Source organism: Oryzias latipes, chromosome 5 (genome assembly GCF_002234675.1).
Source record: "Oryzias latipes chromosome 5, ASM223467v1".
Classification (NCBI taxonomy): domain Eukaryota; kingdom Metazoa; phylum Chordata; class Actinopteri; order Beloniformes; family Adrianichthyidae; genus Oryzias; species Oryzias latipes.
The window spans coordinates 7,807,821-7,827,374 of NC_019863.2; the positions used below are offsets into that span (position 1 = coordinate 7,807,821).

At 39.1% G+C, this 19,554-nt stretch overlaps 1 protein-coding gene across 5 annotated transcripts in view; it reads right to left on the reverse strand.

Annotated features, from left to right (window-relative positions):
- Positions 1-19,554, reverse strand: part of cacna2d2 (calcium voltage-gated channel auxiliary subunit alpha2delta 2) — a 207,348-nt gene that overhangs the window by 25,196 nt on the left and 162,598 nt on the right. For all 5 annotated transcript variants that reach the window (XM_020703113.2, XM_011474783.3, XM_011474784.3 and 2 more), the window contains 6 exons: positions 12,057-12,107; positions 11,094-11,193; positions 9,636-9,797; positions 8,653-8,763; positions 7,930-8,008; positions 2,684-2,733 (listed from right to left, as the gene is read on the reverse strand). In XM_020703113.2, coding sequence (XP_020558772.2) covers positions 2,684-2,733; positions 7,930-8,008; positions 8,653-8,763; positions 9,636-9,797; positions 11,094-11,193; positions 12,057-12,107 — 553 coding nt within the window. The remainder of the gene's footprint in view (positions 1-2,683; positions 2,734-7,929; positions 8,009-8,652; positions 8,764-9,635; positions 9,798-11,093; positions 11,194-12,056; positions 12,108-19,554) is intronic.

A 19,554-nucleotide genomic window follows, 5' to 3' on the forward strand; every position in this document is an offset into this window, starting at 1 on the left:
GTAAGTGGCAGTTTTCAGAATATAAATATGCCAGAGTTAATGGAACAGCTGATGGAGGGTTTGCAGGCAAGGGGAGGAAAGAAAAAAAGACGAGCGAGCTTGCAGCTCCCCCCAAAACAATTTCTAAAGCTGGAATGAGGTTATCCCAGGGGCCTCCGATGGCTTGCTGTGCCTCAAGTGAATGTGGCAGCGGTGGGGAACAAGGGGCCCGAGTGTGTGTAGGACATGGAGACCAGTTTGTGGGTCCAGCTGTGCTGTCCACTTTCCATTTTCACAAAATACTAATTCTAACTCAAGCTATTGTTACCATGTTTAACCCTTGTGCTATCCTGGGCACTTTAACATTGGGAGTTGGGTCATCTAGACCCACTAGACAGTGCTCTGAACCTTTTTTCTTCAATGATTTGTGATCTTCACTGGTGTCCATGGATTAAATGAAATCTTTCCACCTTTATCCACCTTTGTCATGGTAGGGAGAACACATCAGTGTAAGGGTGGGGTCATCTAAGATAGCACAAGGGTTATTTTTTGTTGCCTTCAACTAAAATTTTGAACACAAAAAAATATAAAATGAATTAGGATTCAGTAAAGACGGAATCTTCTTAAAAAGTGGAACACCAAAAACAAATAGAAACAGCCAAAGGACAGACATTAGAATTATTGTTCACTTTTTGGCATCTCCCTTCAGTGGTTGCCACAGTGAATCAGCTTTCTCTGAATTGCTGAGGTATGGGGGGTCGTAAAGTGATGTAGTCAAATATTAACAGCAATAATTTTTGTTATTTAGCCTGTTTAAGTTGAAAAAAAAGCAGGTTTTGTTTTTCAAATGGATATTTTCATCTTTTAATTAGGATTTAGTTACCATGAAGTATTTTTTTGTTCTCATGAAATAATAATTCGTCCCCACACAATAGTAATTTGTTCCCACAAAACAGTAATTAGTTCCCACGGAATAAATAAATCGTTTCCTCAAAATATGAATTCATTCGAACGAAGAAGTATTTAAAATAAAGAAAATCCTAAAAGTGAACTTTTTTTTTGCATAACCAGAAGTAGTTACTTGTCAGTTAGTACATTTCTGGCTAGCCCCAATCTTTTGGAAAATTAAGCGACTCTTCTTATCTACGTTAGATTTGCCAAGTTTCACTTTGCAAAATGTGAAATTAAACTGTTTCCATCAAATCATTCATGTGAATTAAACACAAACCAACTCACGTGACAAGTCATTTAAAAACACGGATGTGGGCAATACTTTGATTTACAGCTGATACATTTGAATTTCTGTCTGTTTTTCTCATAACAATGCATGGAAGACAAAATGGATGTTTACAGATCGGATTTATTTATTTTAAAAAGCTCTACCATGTACGACTTTTACTTCCTCTAGATAGTCAAGTTTGATCGTCGTCAGTATTCACTCCTCCATGTCTGGGTTCTTTTTTATAAAATTAAATATTTAGAATAAAAACTAAACATTTACTTTGTAAACTAATTATATAATTATACAAAAAATGAACTTTAAATTAAATATTTAGCTTGCCATCTAAATATTTGATTAGTAAATGTAACATTTGTAAATACATCAATTTATACATCAATGAAACCTGTTTTTTTCCTTCTAAAACAGGCCAAATAACCCAAAATATTGCCGTATATATTTAAATATGTCACTTTATGGCACCCCATACTCAGGGGGTTTAGCAGAAATGTGTACCCCGAACGCCCTTCCTGACACAATACTGTATTTTATTCAGGCTGGGGGCTGGCACAGCAAGCCTTGAGCCTTGGCTGCCCTTTTGGCTACAAAGTTAGGCAGCAGCACCAAAGGTTTTGCCTAAGGACACACACTGGTTAAAGCTAAAGGACTGACTTTTAATATTTTACTATGTATAAAATAGTCGTACTCAAAAAATATTTCAAACTTTTCCTGCTTTTTTTGTTTTCCTGCTCCTTCAAACTAGGCAGGATTGGTTCGATAGGAAATTTGACTGAAAACAAACATAATTGCTACAAATAATGGTGGTCTAATGGGACATTCATCCATGATTACACAACAAGTCAACATCTACCCAAACCCTGCCTTACAGGGCTGTAATTACTGTACCCTTTTTCTTATCAGAGCTCTAAGCTCTAGAATGAGGGGAAAAAGAGCATTGCTTCGGTTACAAACTGCATTGTAAATTGTTATGCAAGTCTGAATGAACAGTTTTCTTTATTGCCTTTATTTGGGGGAACCGTAAACCTTCATCTTATTAGCTGTGGAGTACATGGAAATGCTAAATGTATGGACAATTTTAGTAGTATTTAAAACTGCCCAGGCTTCCAGAGCTGAGGGATCTCATGATTGACCATGTCAGGGATTCAGCTGGTATTTAATGCATTTACACACCTTAAACATGTGCTACTTCATGTTCATGAATTGTGCGAGCAAACTCATAATTCTATTCCTTTCGATCAATATTAACACAGAAAAATATGGAGGTTTATAGGGAATAATCATTCTCTAACAAGTGCACACTTGTGAGTATTTCAAACACCACCCCCCCCAAAAAAAACTCATTGTGCAGACATGAATATCATTAATTCAGAGAGAAAACTTACCTGTTTGAGAGGTGATAGAAAGCTTTAACACAAATGTACAATATTTTATTTGTCAAACCCCTAATGTCAACACACAACGTACCTGTGTGTTGATTCTGATGGCGCCGATTGACGGGATTTCAAAGTAGTAACCTGAAAATCAAAAAGACTTTCAGCAGAAGTTCTGTTTTCATCATACCTGGATGTGTAACCATTCTAAAAGATTTGCAGACTGGAGTTTTGTCGGTTTTCTTTTGACCGCCTGTAACGTGATCAGTTTTAGCCCGGCGGTGTACGGCTTTAGCCGATGGGCCACATGGTGGAGCAGCAGAACTGGTGGCCCTTCGGCACTTGTGGTTGTGCCGCTGGATGTAAATGTGGAGGCTCATTGAGAATGTAGAGCCTCAGGCACTGCCGCTGCTGATTAGGACTGGAGGAGAATGACCGACTGGGTCAATAACCAGACTGCTCCACAAGTTATTAAAGCCACAAGTGTTTATACAAAGAGCCGTGAAATAGAGGCAGCATCCACAGAATGCTAAAAAGCTGTGCTTATTTTGATACATTATGCACACTTTCCACAGCGGCTAATCTTAAAATGCTCCTCCTCTGGTTCATTAACAACAGAGGCCATGCAGATTTTAAATACCCATATATACACTGAACTCTTATTGACCATCAAAATAAATACAATTATGGTACAGGGATGAAAAAAATGAAGTGATCTCACAGACCGTTATATCTAGATCTCTGGCATGAATCACCAGCCTGTAAAAGGCTGTGAACTCATATTAAACTATAAATAGACTTATAAAACCCATTAGGGTATTTTAATAGTGTGGCAAAAGATTTTGGTTGTTTTCAGTCACTTGTGTCACATGCTTAAAGCCTGCGTTAAAATAGACTCTAAAAGGGTAACCAAGAGGTAGATGCAGAAAGGTAAGATGCAACAGAATAGAAATGCATTTAAATGCAGACAATACAAAGAGTTAAAAAAACTCAGCAAAACTAAAAATGCGATTACATGAATTGTTAGAAATATCCTAAATAGATTTACAGATGCAGTGTTATTGGAGCTCATGGGAGAAAGTCTGGCAATCTGAAACACAGAGGCTAAATAACAACTGCTCTAAAAAAGGAGTTTAAAATAAAAAATGAAATCAATGCACAGCTTGGATTAAATATGAAAAAAAGAAAGGCAAAACCAACTGTGTGGTTCAGGTGGACACCAAGGGAAAAACAGAGGACAAGGGAGCGACGTGATGAGGATGACAGCCGTTAATACAGAGGAGAACAGGAGCAGACAAGCGAACAACAGCAAAGCAGACATTACTCATCTGAGAAGTACATACTCAACTGTAGAAAAACATTTAGAAGAGCAATGCAACGAAGGTTTGGAACAGACCTCTGATGAAACTTTTATGGGTGTTATTCTGGCATTTTTTTATGTTGAAGGACATGTATAAACAAAAAATTAAGTGCAAAACTGCCTTTCTGAGTATTTCTTAAATCAAATTGTTGTGAATAAGGAGCAGATGAAAAAATGAAGTTTGAAAAACATGATTTTTGTTTTGAAGAAACTACACTGGGCTCCCTGCTCCGAGCTGTCAGCGACATGGAGGGGTAGAGGGGGTGGGGTTGCTCCACGCCAACAGTTTCCCCACAAGTCAGAGGTGAATTTTTAATGAATTCCTGCCGCTTTTTCTGAAACTATGTTCTAGAAAACGACACAGGTTTTTGGATTTTGGCTAAGAACAGTATAACCTTAATTAAAAGACTACTGAACACTTTTACAACAGATCAAAAGATGATCGGAGTGAGACTTTAATAAAATAATTTAACGAATGCAAAATTTAAATGTTTACAATAAAGTTTTAGATATTCTTTTTTTCTCAACATGCTGATTTGGTAACACTTTACCTGCGGTAACTCTCCCTATGCAGATGACCTAAATCTATGCTTTTGTCTGTAACCCTTGTGCTATCCTAGGCACTTTAACGTTGGGAGTTGGGTCATCTAGACCCACTAGACAGTGCTCTGAACCTTTTTTCTTCAATGATTTGTGATCTTCACTGGTGTCCATGGATTATATGAATCTTTCCACCTTTATCCACCTTTGTCATGGTAGGAAGAACACATCAGTGTAAGGGTGGGGTCATCTAAGATAGTACAAGGGTTAAAGCCTTAGTATAAGGCTTCCACAGGATTTACCTGTTTCAACATGCAATATATTTTAGGATTTAAAAAAATCACAAATGTCCTTAACATAAACCTCAAAACATTTGTTTACGCTTTCGGATCACAATTTGGGTGAATCGCGTCGCTTTTTGTCTTCAACGTTTTGTCTGTTTTTTTTTAACACAGTTATACCTGTTTAAAAAAAAGGAGAGATTTCATTGAACAAATTGTGTATTTTCATCGCACAGATCATGTTGAATAGGTGGGTGGAGCTCCAACAGCTACCATCTGCTTGTGTGTACAACTGTACATGGGGGGGGGGGGGGGGGGGGGGGGGGAGGGGCTTGCAGTGGGTGAAAGGTTGAAGCCTGAAAGTGTCACGGAGCAGCAGTCTCTGTTGGACTAAGATAAAGATGCCATAGAGTAAAACGTAGTGAAGACATGAGGAAGACGGCTCCATTGAGGCTGATGTGTCAACACCATTGTTCGACGCTGGTGTAGACTTCAGGCTGGAGTTAAGACCCATGAACAGTGGAGAGCATGTTGGCTCAAAGGCATAATCTGGAACGTCCCTCTGCCTGTCAGGGAGATGGCTCTGTTCTCCTGCTGCAACCAACCTCCTACTGCTAAATAATAACCTCTGTGGATGTGCGTCTGAAGCATTCGACTCTACTGGAAGTAGACAACAAAAAGCCACCAAGGAAAAAGTTTTCTCTAAACTGGAAAACAAACAAAAAATATCCAAGTTTCCAAGCAACAACTCAGAGTGAGGCTGGGCTTGTATGAGCAAGATCAAGATTGGATCCATGCAAACAAAGAGGCAAGCAGGGAAACGAGATGAATCATCTGGACTGTCAGACGGTTAGCCGGCCTGTCTGCTGGGTTATTTTAATGCTGCGGCTGCTTCAGACTGATGAACAGATTTCTGCAGCTCACAGAATGTGACAGTAATTTATACATTTATCCATTACAGTCAGAGTATGTCAGTGGCAGACTGATGATAGTGTTTTAATGCAGTCTTCTGTTTGACATTTCTGCTTCACATGGGCTTGGATTCAGATGGGTGCATACAGTGAAGGCTTCTGTTTCATCGGAAGACAAGGACAAGGATTTCAATTATTTGAGACCAATCAAGCCATAATGTAGACAACAACAGTGCAATAATAGAAACAAACAACCCTGGATGATAACTTTAGAACAGTAAAAACCTTTTTAACTTGAATGTTTTGGGTATAAAAATAATTTTTTGTGTCTACTTAAGATTAAATAAATAATTTTGAGGTAGAGAAATCTGAAGAAAAAGACTCAGTTGTATAGATTATTCCTGCTTTATGTCATTTAAAAGAAACAATTTAATTTGATTTCAATTTAATTGAATTATTAATTCAACTAATTATTTAATTTAGCAGCGGTGCTCCTTTCCTTCAGTTATCACTACTGTATTTCATTTGATTGATCTTTAGCACAGAATACTTGTTTTTATGCTGTCTGCTAATGATATTTTCTCCTGTTTAAATATAAAAAGTTATTTTTTATTCGGGTCAGCTTCTGAGATGATCTTTTATTTTTGCTCTTTGTCACTAGCAGTTTCTTTAAGATTGGAATATTCGTCTCGCGGTGGCTCGGGTTTGCTTGGTGGGGCAGTTCCTGAACATGTGACGTTACGTGTAATGACACAGTGAATCAGGAGGTCGTATGAGTGCTTATGTTGCAGCCAAGGTCACAGAATGACTCACTTGTGACCCACAAAGGCAGCACAGTGCTCCCTCTACCTCAGTCAGTCTGATATGTACACTATGATAATCAAGGAGTTAGTGTTTTTGTGAAAGGAGCATTCTTAGTTTAAACTATTTCCACTAAAAGTAATAAAAGGGCAATAGCTCTAAGTAGGGGTTTGGGTCTTGATTTAAAGTTGAGTAAATCAAAGTAAATCAGTAAATCACATAGTAAATTATTGTACTCTGTGATGATATTTGATTTTTTATTTGGCTTGGAAATAATTTCCTTCATTCCTGTTTGTTCTCTGGTAGAGTTTGTTTGAAATTAAAGTGAATAATTATGATTTTCGGGGTAAAAATATGTTTAAAAACAAAGTGGTCAGAACTAATGCGATAAAGAACAGTATCTTTGTTCTGGGGGTCAACATGTGGAATTTATTATCTGACGATCTGAAGAATTTCATATACAGTTTAAAAAAAATTATATGTTTAAAATACCTCCTGGACTGAGAGACTCTTGTGTTGGTGAAGTAATTTTGAGAAGTGCTTTTGTGTTTTCTTCATCTTTTTCTTTTTTTTAACGTTCTATCAATTTGTAGGTAGATGTGATGTTTGTAATCAGGGTCGGGGAAATAAGCCTTGGACTCACCGGACACCTTTTCAGTTAATTTTGTTCAGTGTTTATGTTGACATTGTTCAGTGTCAATGTTAAAGTTGATGTTTTAAGTCTGTGTGTTTAACATAACCGAAATAAATGTCTCTCTCCCTGTCTCCATCCGTACATGATCTGATCTCATCACAACGCATCCCATCTCCATGCAGGAGAGGCCACATTTGATGTGAAAGAATCTGCTCTTAGGGGCTTGTTTGCAGACTCTCAAAAATGTCATTTTAAAGCCAGCGTGTGTTGTAGCCCCTCATCTGTCTCCCCTTTCCGCATACTTCAGTCAGCTCCAGTTCTATATTCTCAACCAAAACTCCAAAGCTTCTCACTGCCATTCCACTTATGTCTTTACCGTCACTCATTCTTTTTTTCCCTTCTTTTTTCTTTCTAACTTGTAACCCAGAGAAGTGTTTGTAATGTTGGATGTTTGCACTCTAACGTGGACCTCTGCCCCACCCCTCTCATTTCAGGACCGTTTGACTCAACATCTGCCTGCAGTTAACAGAACTGAATCAAGCTAGTTAACTTTTTCATTTCCTGCCGTCAGTTTTATCTTAAGTTATATTTTTTACTTAATTCTGTTAAATTTAATTGAATTTGCTTTCTGATCATGGCCAAGGTTGTGTCAAGGCAAACATCATCAAAAGCAAAGCATTAGCTTCCTAAATATAGATTCTTCCTTAAATCTACAAGAAATACTGTTGACTAGAATTCCGTTTGAAATGTAGGATTCCATTAACAACTTTCTTTTTTAAACATTTGACATTGAATCTGGAGTTTTTTTCTTACCTTTATTAGCGCATGCTATCCACTGCAAAGGTGTAACATCATAATTGTGTTGACCAACAGAAAAGGTGAAAACTCGAACCTATAGGAAGACAAGGCAGAGACGAATACCATAAGGGAAAATGAAAGAAAAACTCCTGGCAGCAGAACACACACGGCCATTACTGTCTTTCTTGGTGAACCTCAAAAAAACAACCACCGTTCACAGTCCCGGGTACTCTTGCCAGCCAATTCAAACAACTGTCCCCATCTACAAGACCACAGAGATGGAGCTGTTAAATCGCAGATTATTCTGTCATGACAGCAGCTGTCATGACGGAGCCGGCTTGTGATGAAAATCTGAATTGATATTGGAGGAGTTGTGAAGTGGAGCATAGGAAGAGTCCAGGTGACAACAAGACATGAGCAAAAAACACAAACACATCGATTTTTAGGTGATGAAACCAAAGCTGTACAGACCAGCAGAGAACTACAGACTGAAAAAGTGGAGCTGAAGAAAAGCTAAAGAGATGAATTAAATAGAAAAAAAAGAACAAAAGTGGCAGCAAAAAGAGCTTGGAGGGACTCATTGTGCACAGATTGGAGCGTCTGGCATGTCTGACAGTCTGACTAACACAACTGGCTGTGCTTTAATGAGACAAAGCGGCGGAAAAGAATGGGGGAGAGAATCCCGCATGCAAGATCTATCGGGCTGGAAAAATAGCAGACTTATAGGGGCACACTTACTGTTTTGTTGGGCCAGTTGTACTTCTCAAAGATATCCTGTGCACGATCTTCCCCACCATCTGTAAACATCATTATCATCTTATTGCAGTTGGCCCTGGGGGCACCTGTCTCCTGTGTGAAGCAAGAAGGGGGACGGCAACAAAAACAAAGAGGGTGGGGACAGGAATTAATGAAAATGCAAGAATGAAAGGTGACGATGCCAGGAAATAATTGAAACAAGCTATTATATGATCCATTATTAGAAAAGACTGGTAAATATTTGTTAAAGCAGCAGTCGTCTTGACTCTTGTTTTCCCACAAAATATTCCAAAAATACTGCTTTTCTTTTATCCTCTCCCCTATATTTAACAAATCCATCTAATCCCATTTTATCTTTCATTTTCAGAATGTCATGATACATTTTTGGATATATTATTTGTCTTCACCGTGTTTGCACACATTTTGGATTAAACTCCAAGTTCAGAATATTACTCGCCCTGAATTTGGTTGCTTCCATTTCTTTCCGTAACACAACAAATACCAGCTCAGCTGTACGCCAATTAGACAAAATGCCAATAAAAAACATTGCAAAAAATGCCTTTTTTACGGAGCTTTTACATCTCAGTGTGTGCACTACAGACAGGCTTTAAGAGGGGATCTTTTTATTCCCCACTCTGCAGACAAAGAGGGAGGATACTTGGCTGCATGGCTCTGAGCCCACCAGAGGAATATAAAGTGTTTGTGGCTGATTTCCCCGCCGCTCCGCTCATCAATCATCCCATCAGGCCCCATTAAAATGGCAACCTCCTAAAATATGCAGCAGCATAGAGAGCCGATGCAGCACCTGTGCGGATGCTCTCCACTGACGAGACCACACGGCTCTGTTGGCTGCTGCAAAAGCTAGCATCCACGCTTTGCCAATAAAAGTTCTAATCACACCCATCATCAGGAATGACTGCTATCTGGAAATGAGACAAACTCCGGACAGCTTTGAGGCGTCTTACGTTAAGAAGCTGCTCAAAGGCGAAGGTGAAGCCAGACTTGTAATCGGTGGTTCCTTTGGCCTGCATATGCATGACGGCTTCCTTGAAGATCTTCTTGTTCCGAACGTTGGCTTGGACCAAAGTCTTAAAGCACGGCACAACGGCATCTGCCTTTTCATTGAACTAGAAGGGAGAGAAACATGTGAGAACCCACACAAGTGAAAACACATTTCCACATTCTGGCAGAAAACACCCAAAACATATTCTTCTGTATCCAGCTGTAGTTCCTGCACTGAGTTGAATACGTGGGCTTGTGCAGATGCATGCTGCCCTGCTACTCTCTGGTTGGCAATAAACACCAGTAATTACAACATTCCACACAAAGAACAGGTGCACCTGAAATGCCAGTCCAACAGACTGAGTGCAAATCCTGCCAAGGTAATATAATCTGTCTCATCTCATCCACCAAATTAGGCTAAACTGTGTATGTGCTTGTCCGTGTGTGCCGGTGTGTACGGTGGGCTCATCTTTCTTTCGGGGACTTTCTGTACATGTTTACAACGTTAACTGTAATGTATGAAATGGCATGTATCAAATGTTTCTCCTTGAAGGTCAGCTTCAGAGTCTAGTGACATTTCAGGACAGATTGATGCAAAATGTTCTGTGTGAGGGAAGCTGACATTTCCCATGACAGCTGCAGTTGTCTCATATTGAAATCCACAAAAGAAATCTCAGCCCACAAATGTGCTCCGACTCAGTATTATCTCTGTTTTTACCTTTTAAAATGTTAAGGAATACAATGGCTGTGGAGCGCGATAAAGAGACATTAAGTGAATATGTTCTGCAATAAAAGTGAAAATAAATTATTTTTTGCAATAAAAGTTTTGTCAAGGAAAACACTGCTAAACACAGAAGATGACTGTTTTCTTTTTTAGTGCTGATGCTTTTGTGCTGGTAAATAATTCACAGCAGGTTTTCAGTTTCTCCACAGCGGTGAGAAACAGACCCATTCCCAACCCAGATTACCATGCTGATTTCCTGCTCTTATAGCTGGGATTTGGGGGCATAGAGTCGCTAAAAGCAATGGATTATGAAGGATTACCGAAGATAGTCTACAAACAGAGCCTCCGTGCCATGCACATGTTTGTGTGTGCACAAGTGAGCGACTGTGTGCTGTCCTGCAGAATAACATTAATATTGTTTCTCACATTGGTCTCAATAGGAGGTTCGATAACCAGCAGAGAGTGAAAGACGCAGATGGACACAATCTTGCACAAACAACAGTGGTGCAGGAAGAACAAACACACAGTAATGAGGGAGGTGAACTGTTTCCACAGCAAGCAAACAAGTGGGAGCAGAGGGAGCCCACTTTATCTCTTGCTAACTCCCCGCTTGACTTCCACACCGACAAGCAAACATTTGCCTTTATGTCACTTTCAGGAGTGATTCGTATCGTTAATTGCACAAGCTTCCACTTACCCTGGCCACATTCACATAATCATCATCTGATAGGGTATCGAGCATCTCCATGACCGAGGTTTTCATTAACTTCAGGGTGAGTCCACTGACACTCCCACTCCTGCAGACAAGAGAGGATGAAGATCTGAAAAAGAAGAATCTGACTTTTTTTTTTTTATTTCCGTAAAATGTTAAAAAGTAGAATACAGTCAATATAATTCAAACATATATAATATTATTAACAACAACAAAAAATAGTAATAATAATGTTATATATATATATATATATATAGTTTCAGTGTCCTCAAAATTGTCTTATTACATGATAGTACTTATCATATATTCTTGTATTGTGCCCATGTCATGCTTGTAGCCGTATTTTAACATACAAATGAATGGTTTTGCATTGTTTTTGTTCAAACCTCAGACTATTCCAAATTTTTGTTGCTCACACAGACACACAAAAATGGTTTCTTTGTGCCATGGCTAATTTAAGTTTCCTGTTCCTCTTAGATTATGGGAATTTTATCCTACTAAAAGGAAAAAATTACTACTACTATGTAAATAATATCTGATGTTATTTGGCCTAAAGTAGTTACATGCTTTATATGATTTTATACAAGTTGGATATTTTACAAGATCCTTTTCTAGATTCTCTTTAGATTTCAGAACAGTAAAGGAAATATTAAAAGTAAGCTAAAAACAGTACTTTTTCCCCGTTAATCCTTTGTAAATGACTTCTTTAACTTTAAATCTTTGACTTGACAACCAAAAACCAGCCCTCCAATCTCATTCATAGTCTCAACCTAGCCCTTGTGTGATTTAATAGAATGTGTCTCTAACTGCAGGATGTGAGAGGCTTGGACAGCAATAATCGCCTTACAAGTTTAGCCTTTCCCCTGACCAACAGGTGGCACTAGAGTTCTTCAAGGAGACCTGTAATCCTGCCAACTGGTGGGGGAGATGACAGCCTGAAATACTTACACATCTACAATGATGACCATGTCTTTTGGGGATGATGCACCTTGGATGTACCTGCACACAAGAGACAATCAACTTTGAATTTGTTTCTATAATCGCTGAAAAAGAAAATACTGAAGTCAAAATGAGCTGGGTCACAAGAATCTGAAGCGAGCACGGCTGAACCCACTTAAGTTGCAGAAGATTTAAAAGGCTTATGTGCTTAGAGGAGTTAATAAGTGCTCAATTGCTTCATAGGTGGCTACTGTCGGCTGACTTCAATATCGATAGTTCCTTCTTGCTAAATAATGGCTTACTCTGAATAATTATTGCATAAGCCAAAGTAATTACTTGTTGCTGGTCAAAGTATATAGAAATGTATTGAATACAACTGTCTTGACTGAACGAAACGCTTCTAAATACACCAGAAGTCACCAGACAGCCTTAGTAATGGTTCTAAGAAGCAGGAAAAACATCTTTCATACTTCATCATCACAGCATCACTACAAATATTAGACAAAGGCATTATTTGCTGTGTTTTATCTAAAAAGAAAACTCACATTTAGAGTTTTTTCTATGTGAGGATATTAAATGTGTTTCAGTTTCTGTTTGATCCAATTCGACTGTGGTAAAAATCTATCTTGGTTGGTCCTTTATTTCAGGTTAACTTTAATTAAAGTCACATTTTAATTAAGTCACCTAATGGTACCAGACTATTACAGCACAGTCGTCTTTTCATTCATTATGTTGTCAATAAGCATTTTTTTTTTGGTCCTCCAGACACCCTAAAGTGGGTTGAGATAATGGAGGCACAGGCAGACAAAACAGGCTTTGTGGCAATCAGAACTGTCAAACTGTTGTTTTAATGCAGCAAACTACCTTTCTCTCCACCTCCACTGCCTCGGTATGATAATTATTTCAAGACATTTGATGTCGCTGTACAACAATTGACAGGCTTAAGACTGTCTGTTAATTAAATGATAATAAATTAATGCTCCTTTATTGTGGTGATTTAGGTTGTAAAGCCAAACTTTTGAATTTTGATTGTCTGAAAGCAGCTGTCCACAGATTCTCTAACACTTTAGTGACTCCGTTTGTTGGGCAGAAGGTGAAGCAAGCAGCCTGTGAACATTGAAAATGAACTGGTAAAGCAGAACTGTTGTTGGGGTGGGGGGAGGCTCAGCCATTTGTGAAGGGGGCTGGCCAGATAACTGCTGTCCTGGAAGAAGTTCACACATCTGCTCAGAGTTGATAGAAGACGACAAACAGGGAAAAAAAAATCCTTTCAACTTCTTCCAGTGACAATTAAATTCACATTGGCCACTGATACAATGTTAGTGGTGATTGATGAAGCAGATGAAGGCTTTTCTGGGGCTCTCTGAGATGGGTGAGGAGGGGTTCTCGGATGCGTTGACGTTCTGGAGAGCAGGCTGGCATGCGGTTAGCAGCCATCTGAGACGGAGACACAATAATTGTGTGGGGTCTCTTCACTGAATTTCAGACTTTCTGATGAGTGCGGAGGAAAGCCAGCTGCCCGAGGGCCAGAAAGGCTCTCTTCTTTCGCCTGCCCGGGCCGATATGGAGGGGAAAACAAAAGCCCTCGCAGGTTTCACCACTGCTCTTCCATCTCAATGCCCCAACTTGCTGGCAGGCGCCACTTCGGACTGCAAAATGACCTCTAAAGTGTGTTGAAGGGACATTTCTCTGGTTGCTGCTCGAACTGGACCCCACTATCCTGAACACTGAGATAAAACCTCAATTGAAACAGGAGATGCCTCACACGAGGTCGATTAACTGAGCATGCCCAGAGTTAACATAGGCAAAAATGCATGTGTGCGGATGAGTGCAAAAAAGAAAAGGAGGAGGGAGGGAGAATCCAATTATTTTCCATAATAAAGAATGCCACATCAAAGGTAGAACTTCCACAGTCCTCCAAAACTCGGTAGCAAAGGAAATCAGGTCTGGAACCATGAGGCGTATAGGCCTGCATGACTTTTATCAATTTAATTACAGAAATCTTAATTTAAGGCAGCGAGGGAGAGGAGGGGAGCTCATAGACTCCACATGTGGGGGCCCGCTCTCTTCTGAGCACGTGCAGCTTCTGAAAGTGATCGGCAGTGCAAGGCTGGAGCACGGTCAGCGTGTGGCCCTCATCTCGGCTCCCTCAGGCGGGCGGACAGTCACCTCGTCTAGAGATTGAAGAGGGTCATTTGCTGCCGACTGATACTCGCACACCAAGTGTGCGATTTCATTAACTTCTATGGTCCCACTAATTCTGGTTGAGGAGAATGGTCTTTAATGAAACTTCAAGTTATTTTTCAGGGGTTAAGTGTTAATTATAAGGCAATACGGGCTTCTATTACTCAGTTGTTACAGGTTATTTTCAGCCAAAGCAATAATGAACCCTGCAACAGAGAGCAAGCTTTTGGGCATAAAATATGCTGAGAAAATATTACTTTCAAGCAGACAATTTTTCCCTGCACTGCAATTGAGGCAGCATTGATCAGCAGTAATGGGGTTTAAGAAGAATGTTTGAGCAGTGATGGAATAAGGACGAGTAACATATGAGCACGAATAGAGTTGGAGCTATAGTGGTGCCATGGCTGATGTTCCACACAGATTGTCTGGGCGTATCTGCAGCCTTCTCTTTTTCTCACTGCCTGAAGGAAGTGCAGCAGAATCTTCCCTCTGACTCCAAGCAGAAAACATCAGGATCAGAGGAAATGGGTAAAGGATTTTCCGCCTTTGGACTGATAACGCCGTTCTGACAGATATTATAAGTCATGAATCGAGGCCAGTATCGGAGCATAATTCTCCCCATTTTGAATCATGGATCCAGATGTGTCGTTTCTGCTTGGATTCTAGTCAGTAATTACCTCTCAGCTTCTGCCCACCGATGCCATTCTTTCCTTGTCATTACCCAGACTGCCGAATGCCAAGGCCAGGTGACAGGCAGACGGGTCTGGCTGATGCTGAACAGATCTCCGTTCCCCTTCCTGTCCACCCATGACGGACTCATCCGCCAGCAGACACGACTGCCCACAGCCCAGTGTCCATTTAAGTGTTTACTAAAACTCACATTGCAGACGTCACTGCTGTGTTTAACTTTATCACCGAACTAACCAGAGAGCATACAATCATGTATTTCCACCTCATCCAAACTTTTCACTCTTATTTTTTGATAAAACCCTTTAAATCTAAAGAAAATGTTATTTGCTTGAACTGATCCTGTCTTCATGTTCATTTATGTGAGAAAAAAAAAAGTTGAATGATCAGTCACAAATTATAATGTTTAAGGAATTTATACAGTTTAAATAATGAAATAAAAGAAGATTCTGGTGCAAAGTACTCCCAACTAAAGACTATTAAATAAATGAATGGAATATAAATCTTAAAATACTGATATCACTTGTTTAAGATTTGTGTTTCATTCATTTATTTCATATTCTTTAGGAGTACTAAAACTAGAAATAGTGCATTACCCGTGATAATGGAAGCGTAAATACTGCGGTTGAATCTGGCTGCTGAAGATGCTGAAGGCAATTTGCTAAATGTTAAATTAGGCAAAGGTAACATTTGCCCAAACATGAAAAGAAATTGAAAAGACAAAAATGTTGCTGCAACCTCAAAGTTACTGAATGTATCGCTGCTGCTCAGACTGCCTGATAAACGGCTAGAAGTAAACAGCAGTTGGTCCTGGGACCATCTGTTTTGCTCAGTAAACTTGACCGTTATGATTCTCTCCAAGATATTGATGATGTGTGATGACAGTGCAACAGTTTGGTTGTTGTTAAGGTCAAATGGATGAGGTTTCTGAAGAACTGGAACATGTATGCATGTCTGCAGTCTCCAGGATTGGATTAAAGAAACACAGCAGAATCCCACAAAGCTGATCTGAAGAAGCCTTCGGGACTCTGTGGTCAGCACAGTCTGGACTTGCAGCCTCGTTTCTCTTCAGACTCTGCAGCTGCCTGTTAACCTGTTTATTAGATACAGACAGGATGACAGAGGAGGCGAAGCAAAGACCAGCACTTTCTGATGTAGCTGAAGATGATGCATCAGCACCAACATCAAGATCTATTACTGAGTTAGAAGACGAGGAAGTTAATGTGAAGCTGTGGGTCAAAAAAAGACAGAAGATCCCTTTGGTTGAAAATATTCAGCTTGTGTCTGAGCTGAACCTTTAGAAAAACACCTACAGTTTAACACCTATGTTTATCAGATCCGTCTAGACTCCATTCAATGGATCCTCTTTATGTAAGAATCGAATGAGGGCTAAAGTAAAAACTCAAATCCTCCAGACAGAACTCAAAGTATTAAAAAAGAGTCTGAAGTAATGCCAGCAATTCTTAACAAAAACTCACTGTGACCCAAAATTTTTGCAGCAAATGGATAAAAACAGGGAAAATGAGCTAAAATAAAACTAAATGATGCAGAACAAAATGTATTTAAATATAAAATCTCAAAAGCAATAAACAGAGAAAAATATCAGAGAAAAAAAGCAACATTTAGATAGGCTTGACAAGTAATGTTTAAAATGTTCATTTAGAAAGTAAAAGAAAATGAAATCCAAAGTGGTTGTATTTATGAATCCAATCAGCTGCAAAAAGAAACATTAAATCTGTTGCTCTATTGTGATTTTTCCCAGCAGTCTTCTAATCATGATTATGCTGTTTTTAGCGAAAATCAAAAACTCTGAGTCATGACAGGACATTTTACTTTTAACTTGAGCAACCTGACTTATGATATTAATGATAGTTGCAGTAGAAAGTCATGGGGGGGGGGGGCACGAAAGGATAAGTTCTTAAAGGTGGGGCGTAAGACAAAGATAGATTTACAATTCCTTTAAAGAACTTGTGTCTGATTGCTGAAAGCAATCAAGATGTTAAGCATTTTAAAGGTATTTCTATCTAAAGGTCAAAAATACCAAGTTTATGAGACCAAAATGTTAAAGTTTAATCTCATAACCCTTGTGCTATCCTTGGCACTTTAACATTGGGAGGTGGGTCATGTAGACCCACTAGACAGTGCTATGAACCTTTGTTCTTCAATGATTTGTGATCTTCACTGGTGTCCATGGATTACATGAAATCTTTCCACCTTTATCCACCTTTGTCATCGTAGGGAGAACATGTCAATGTAAGGGTGGGGTCATCTAAGATAGCACAAGGGTTAACCATCTCATTTTTAAAAAGCTTTTGATAGCTTTTAATTGTTATTTAAATAGGTTAGTTATCTTTTGGAAGCTGTTTTGATAGCTTTAATAAGCTAAGATAAAAAGATGTTTTCAATTATTATTATTTAAAAGCTTCTTGGTGGCTCTAGACATCTTCAAAATCAGAGAATGTTATTTAATTGAGAAGCACAGCCCTGTTGTAACAGTAGAATCTGTCCAACACAAGAGGCCTTCACCTCTTATCTGTTTGCTCAGCTGTTGGACAGGAAAAGTAAAAAAAAAAAAAAAAGAAATTAACTTCTCAGTTGTGCGCGTGACACTTGGTGTGGAGCAACCCCGCTCCCCTTCACGTCACCCATGACTGAGCTCTCTGTTCACCCGCTCTTCCACTAGCTCACAGCTCCTCACAACCCCAACCAACATTAGCAGTGCAACAAAAATGGTGAGCAATACAGACGTACAGTTTTGATCCAGATTCCAGCTCAGATGAGGAAAACTTAGACGTTCATGGATCTATTTGTCTGCCAGTGGACGCATCAGAATGGAGCGGAGCAGGGAGCTTGTGATCCTCCCAGTGTATTTTTTACCTCACAAATAAGCTCTTTTTCAAATGGCCTTTTTTCGTCTGCTCCTGATTCACAACGATTTCAATAAAGAAATACTCGGATATTTCAATTTTAAGCTTCATTTTCTTTCTATTTTTCCTCCATTATCAGAAAATGCTAAAAACACCCAAAACACAACTTTCTTCTAAATGGGTCTGAAATACATGTGTATTAAATGAAACACATAGGAAGCTGTAACTACGTCTGTAAGAGGGAGAAGCTGCTGTTCTGTGATCCAACAGGAAACCTCTGCAGCAAAGTCATTAGAACAACACAGGCTAATGAAAAAAAACCCAGACCATCCTAATCAGCTGGACACCGTTTTAGAACCATAAGTCCGATCATAATAACTCTTCCAGTTTTGAAATGGTCAAAGTAAAGTAAAATATGTCCAACACAAGAGGCCCTCGGCTCTCATCTGCCTGCCTAGCTGTTGGACAGGACAAGTTAAAAAAAAAAGAAATGGTCAAAAGCATTTTCTCAAGTGAAAAATTAAAGTAAAATTGATGAGATATGTCATTACTAAGTTCTCACTTTGTTGAGCAGGGATTCCCATTCGAAGCAATGGCTGGGTTAAATGACTGGTGAAATCCACTATTAAAAAAAATGTGTTTCTTTGAATTTTTTTTTTTTTTACTAAATAACCTGATTTAATGTTTGTCTTCTTTAAGACAGCCATCCCTTTGAGGCACCATGTGTGTTGGTTTCACATTTCCATTTAAAAACAAAAGAGAAATCTAAACTTATTTAAAATGGTTCAGCTGGGTTGAGAAAGTTTGAGTCAGATTTGGAGCTCTAGAAAAAAAAGTTTTTGCCACACAATGTAAAGAGTGATTGTATAAGGATGCATATTACTACATTTAACTAAAAAAATATGACTTAGTGACAAATATCACTGGACTTATGACCGTTTGCAGAATATAAATGCTTTAAAAAACAACAAAAACAAACCCGGGATGTGGTGATTGCAGATGCAGAACATCGTGCTCTGTTGAAATGCACCATAATGACACACAAATAGATGTAAAGAAGGGGACTTGCATCAGCCTAAGCATTTATGTCATGAAACAAACCTGTTCACAAATGAGCAGTACCTTCCCATGAAGATAAAGCAACTCTGATTCGCTCAGCCTATGGGTGCTATGTACACTGGGGTGAAATATGGTTTCCCTCCAACTGAGAGCAGATTAAAGCAGCAGCGTTCTCAGCCACCCGCCACCCTTTCAACGCACCCAACCTCTTAAAATCCCATTTGAAAGAAAAGCATTTTATAGCAATGAACATGGCAACGCTTTCTTTGGTGGAGGTATTGTATTTTTGCTCCTATTGCAGGAGCCTTTATAAGGGTCTCATTTGAATTCATGGAATAGCGCTACCGTGGCACAGCGTTGCAAAATTATTGCATTAGCTCTCAGGGAGGGGGTTAACTCTCCAGTGATTGTGTTTATGCACCCTGACCCATTCACTTAAGTGTTGTGTGTTAGATTTGAATTGGAGGATTTATCTACACCTAAGATTTAAAAAAAAAATACAATAAATGCACGGAATGGCATGGAGTCCTTTCACTGTCACAGAAACATGTTGGTCCTGTTTGTTCTCAGCCTTTATGAGTATAAGATAAGTTTATTTACGTTCCACTACACTACGATATGAATTTTGTTTACTAGAGTAACAGTCCAGCGCTTATACACAGTAGTAAAGATGTGGAAAGTACCATCAGCTCTGAAGGAATGTTTGTAAC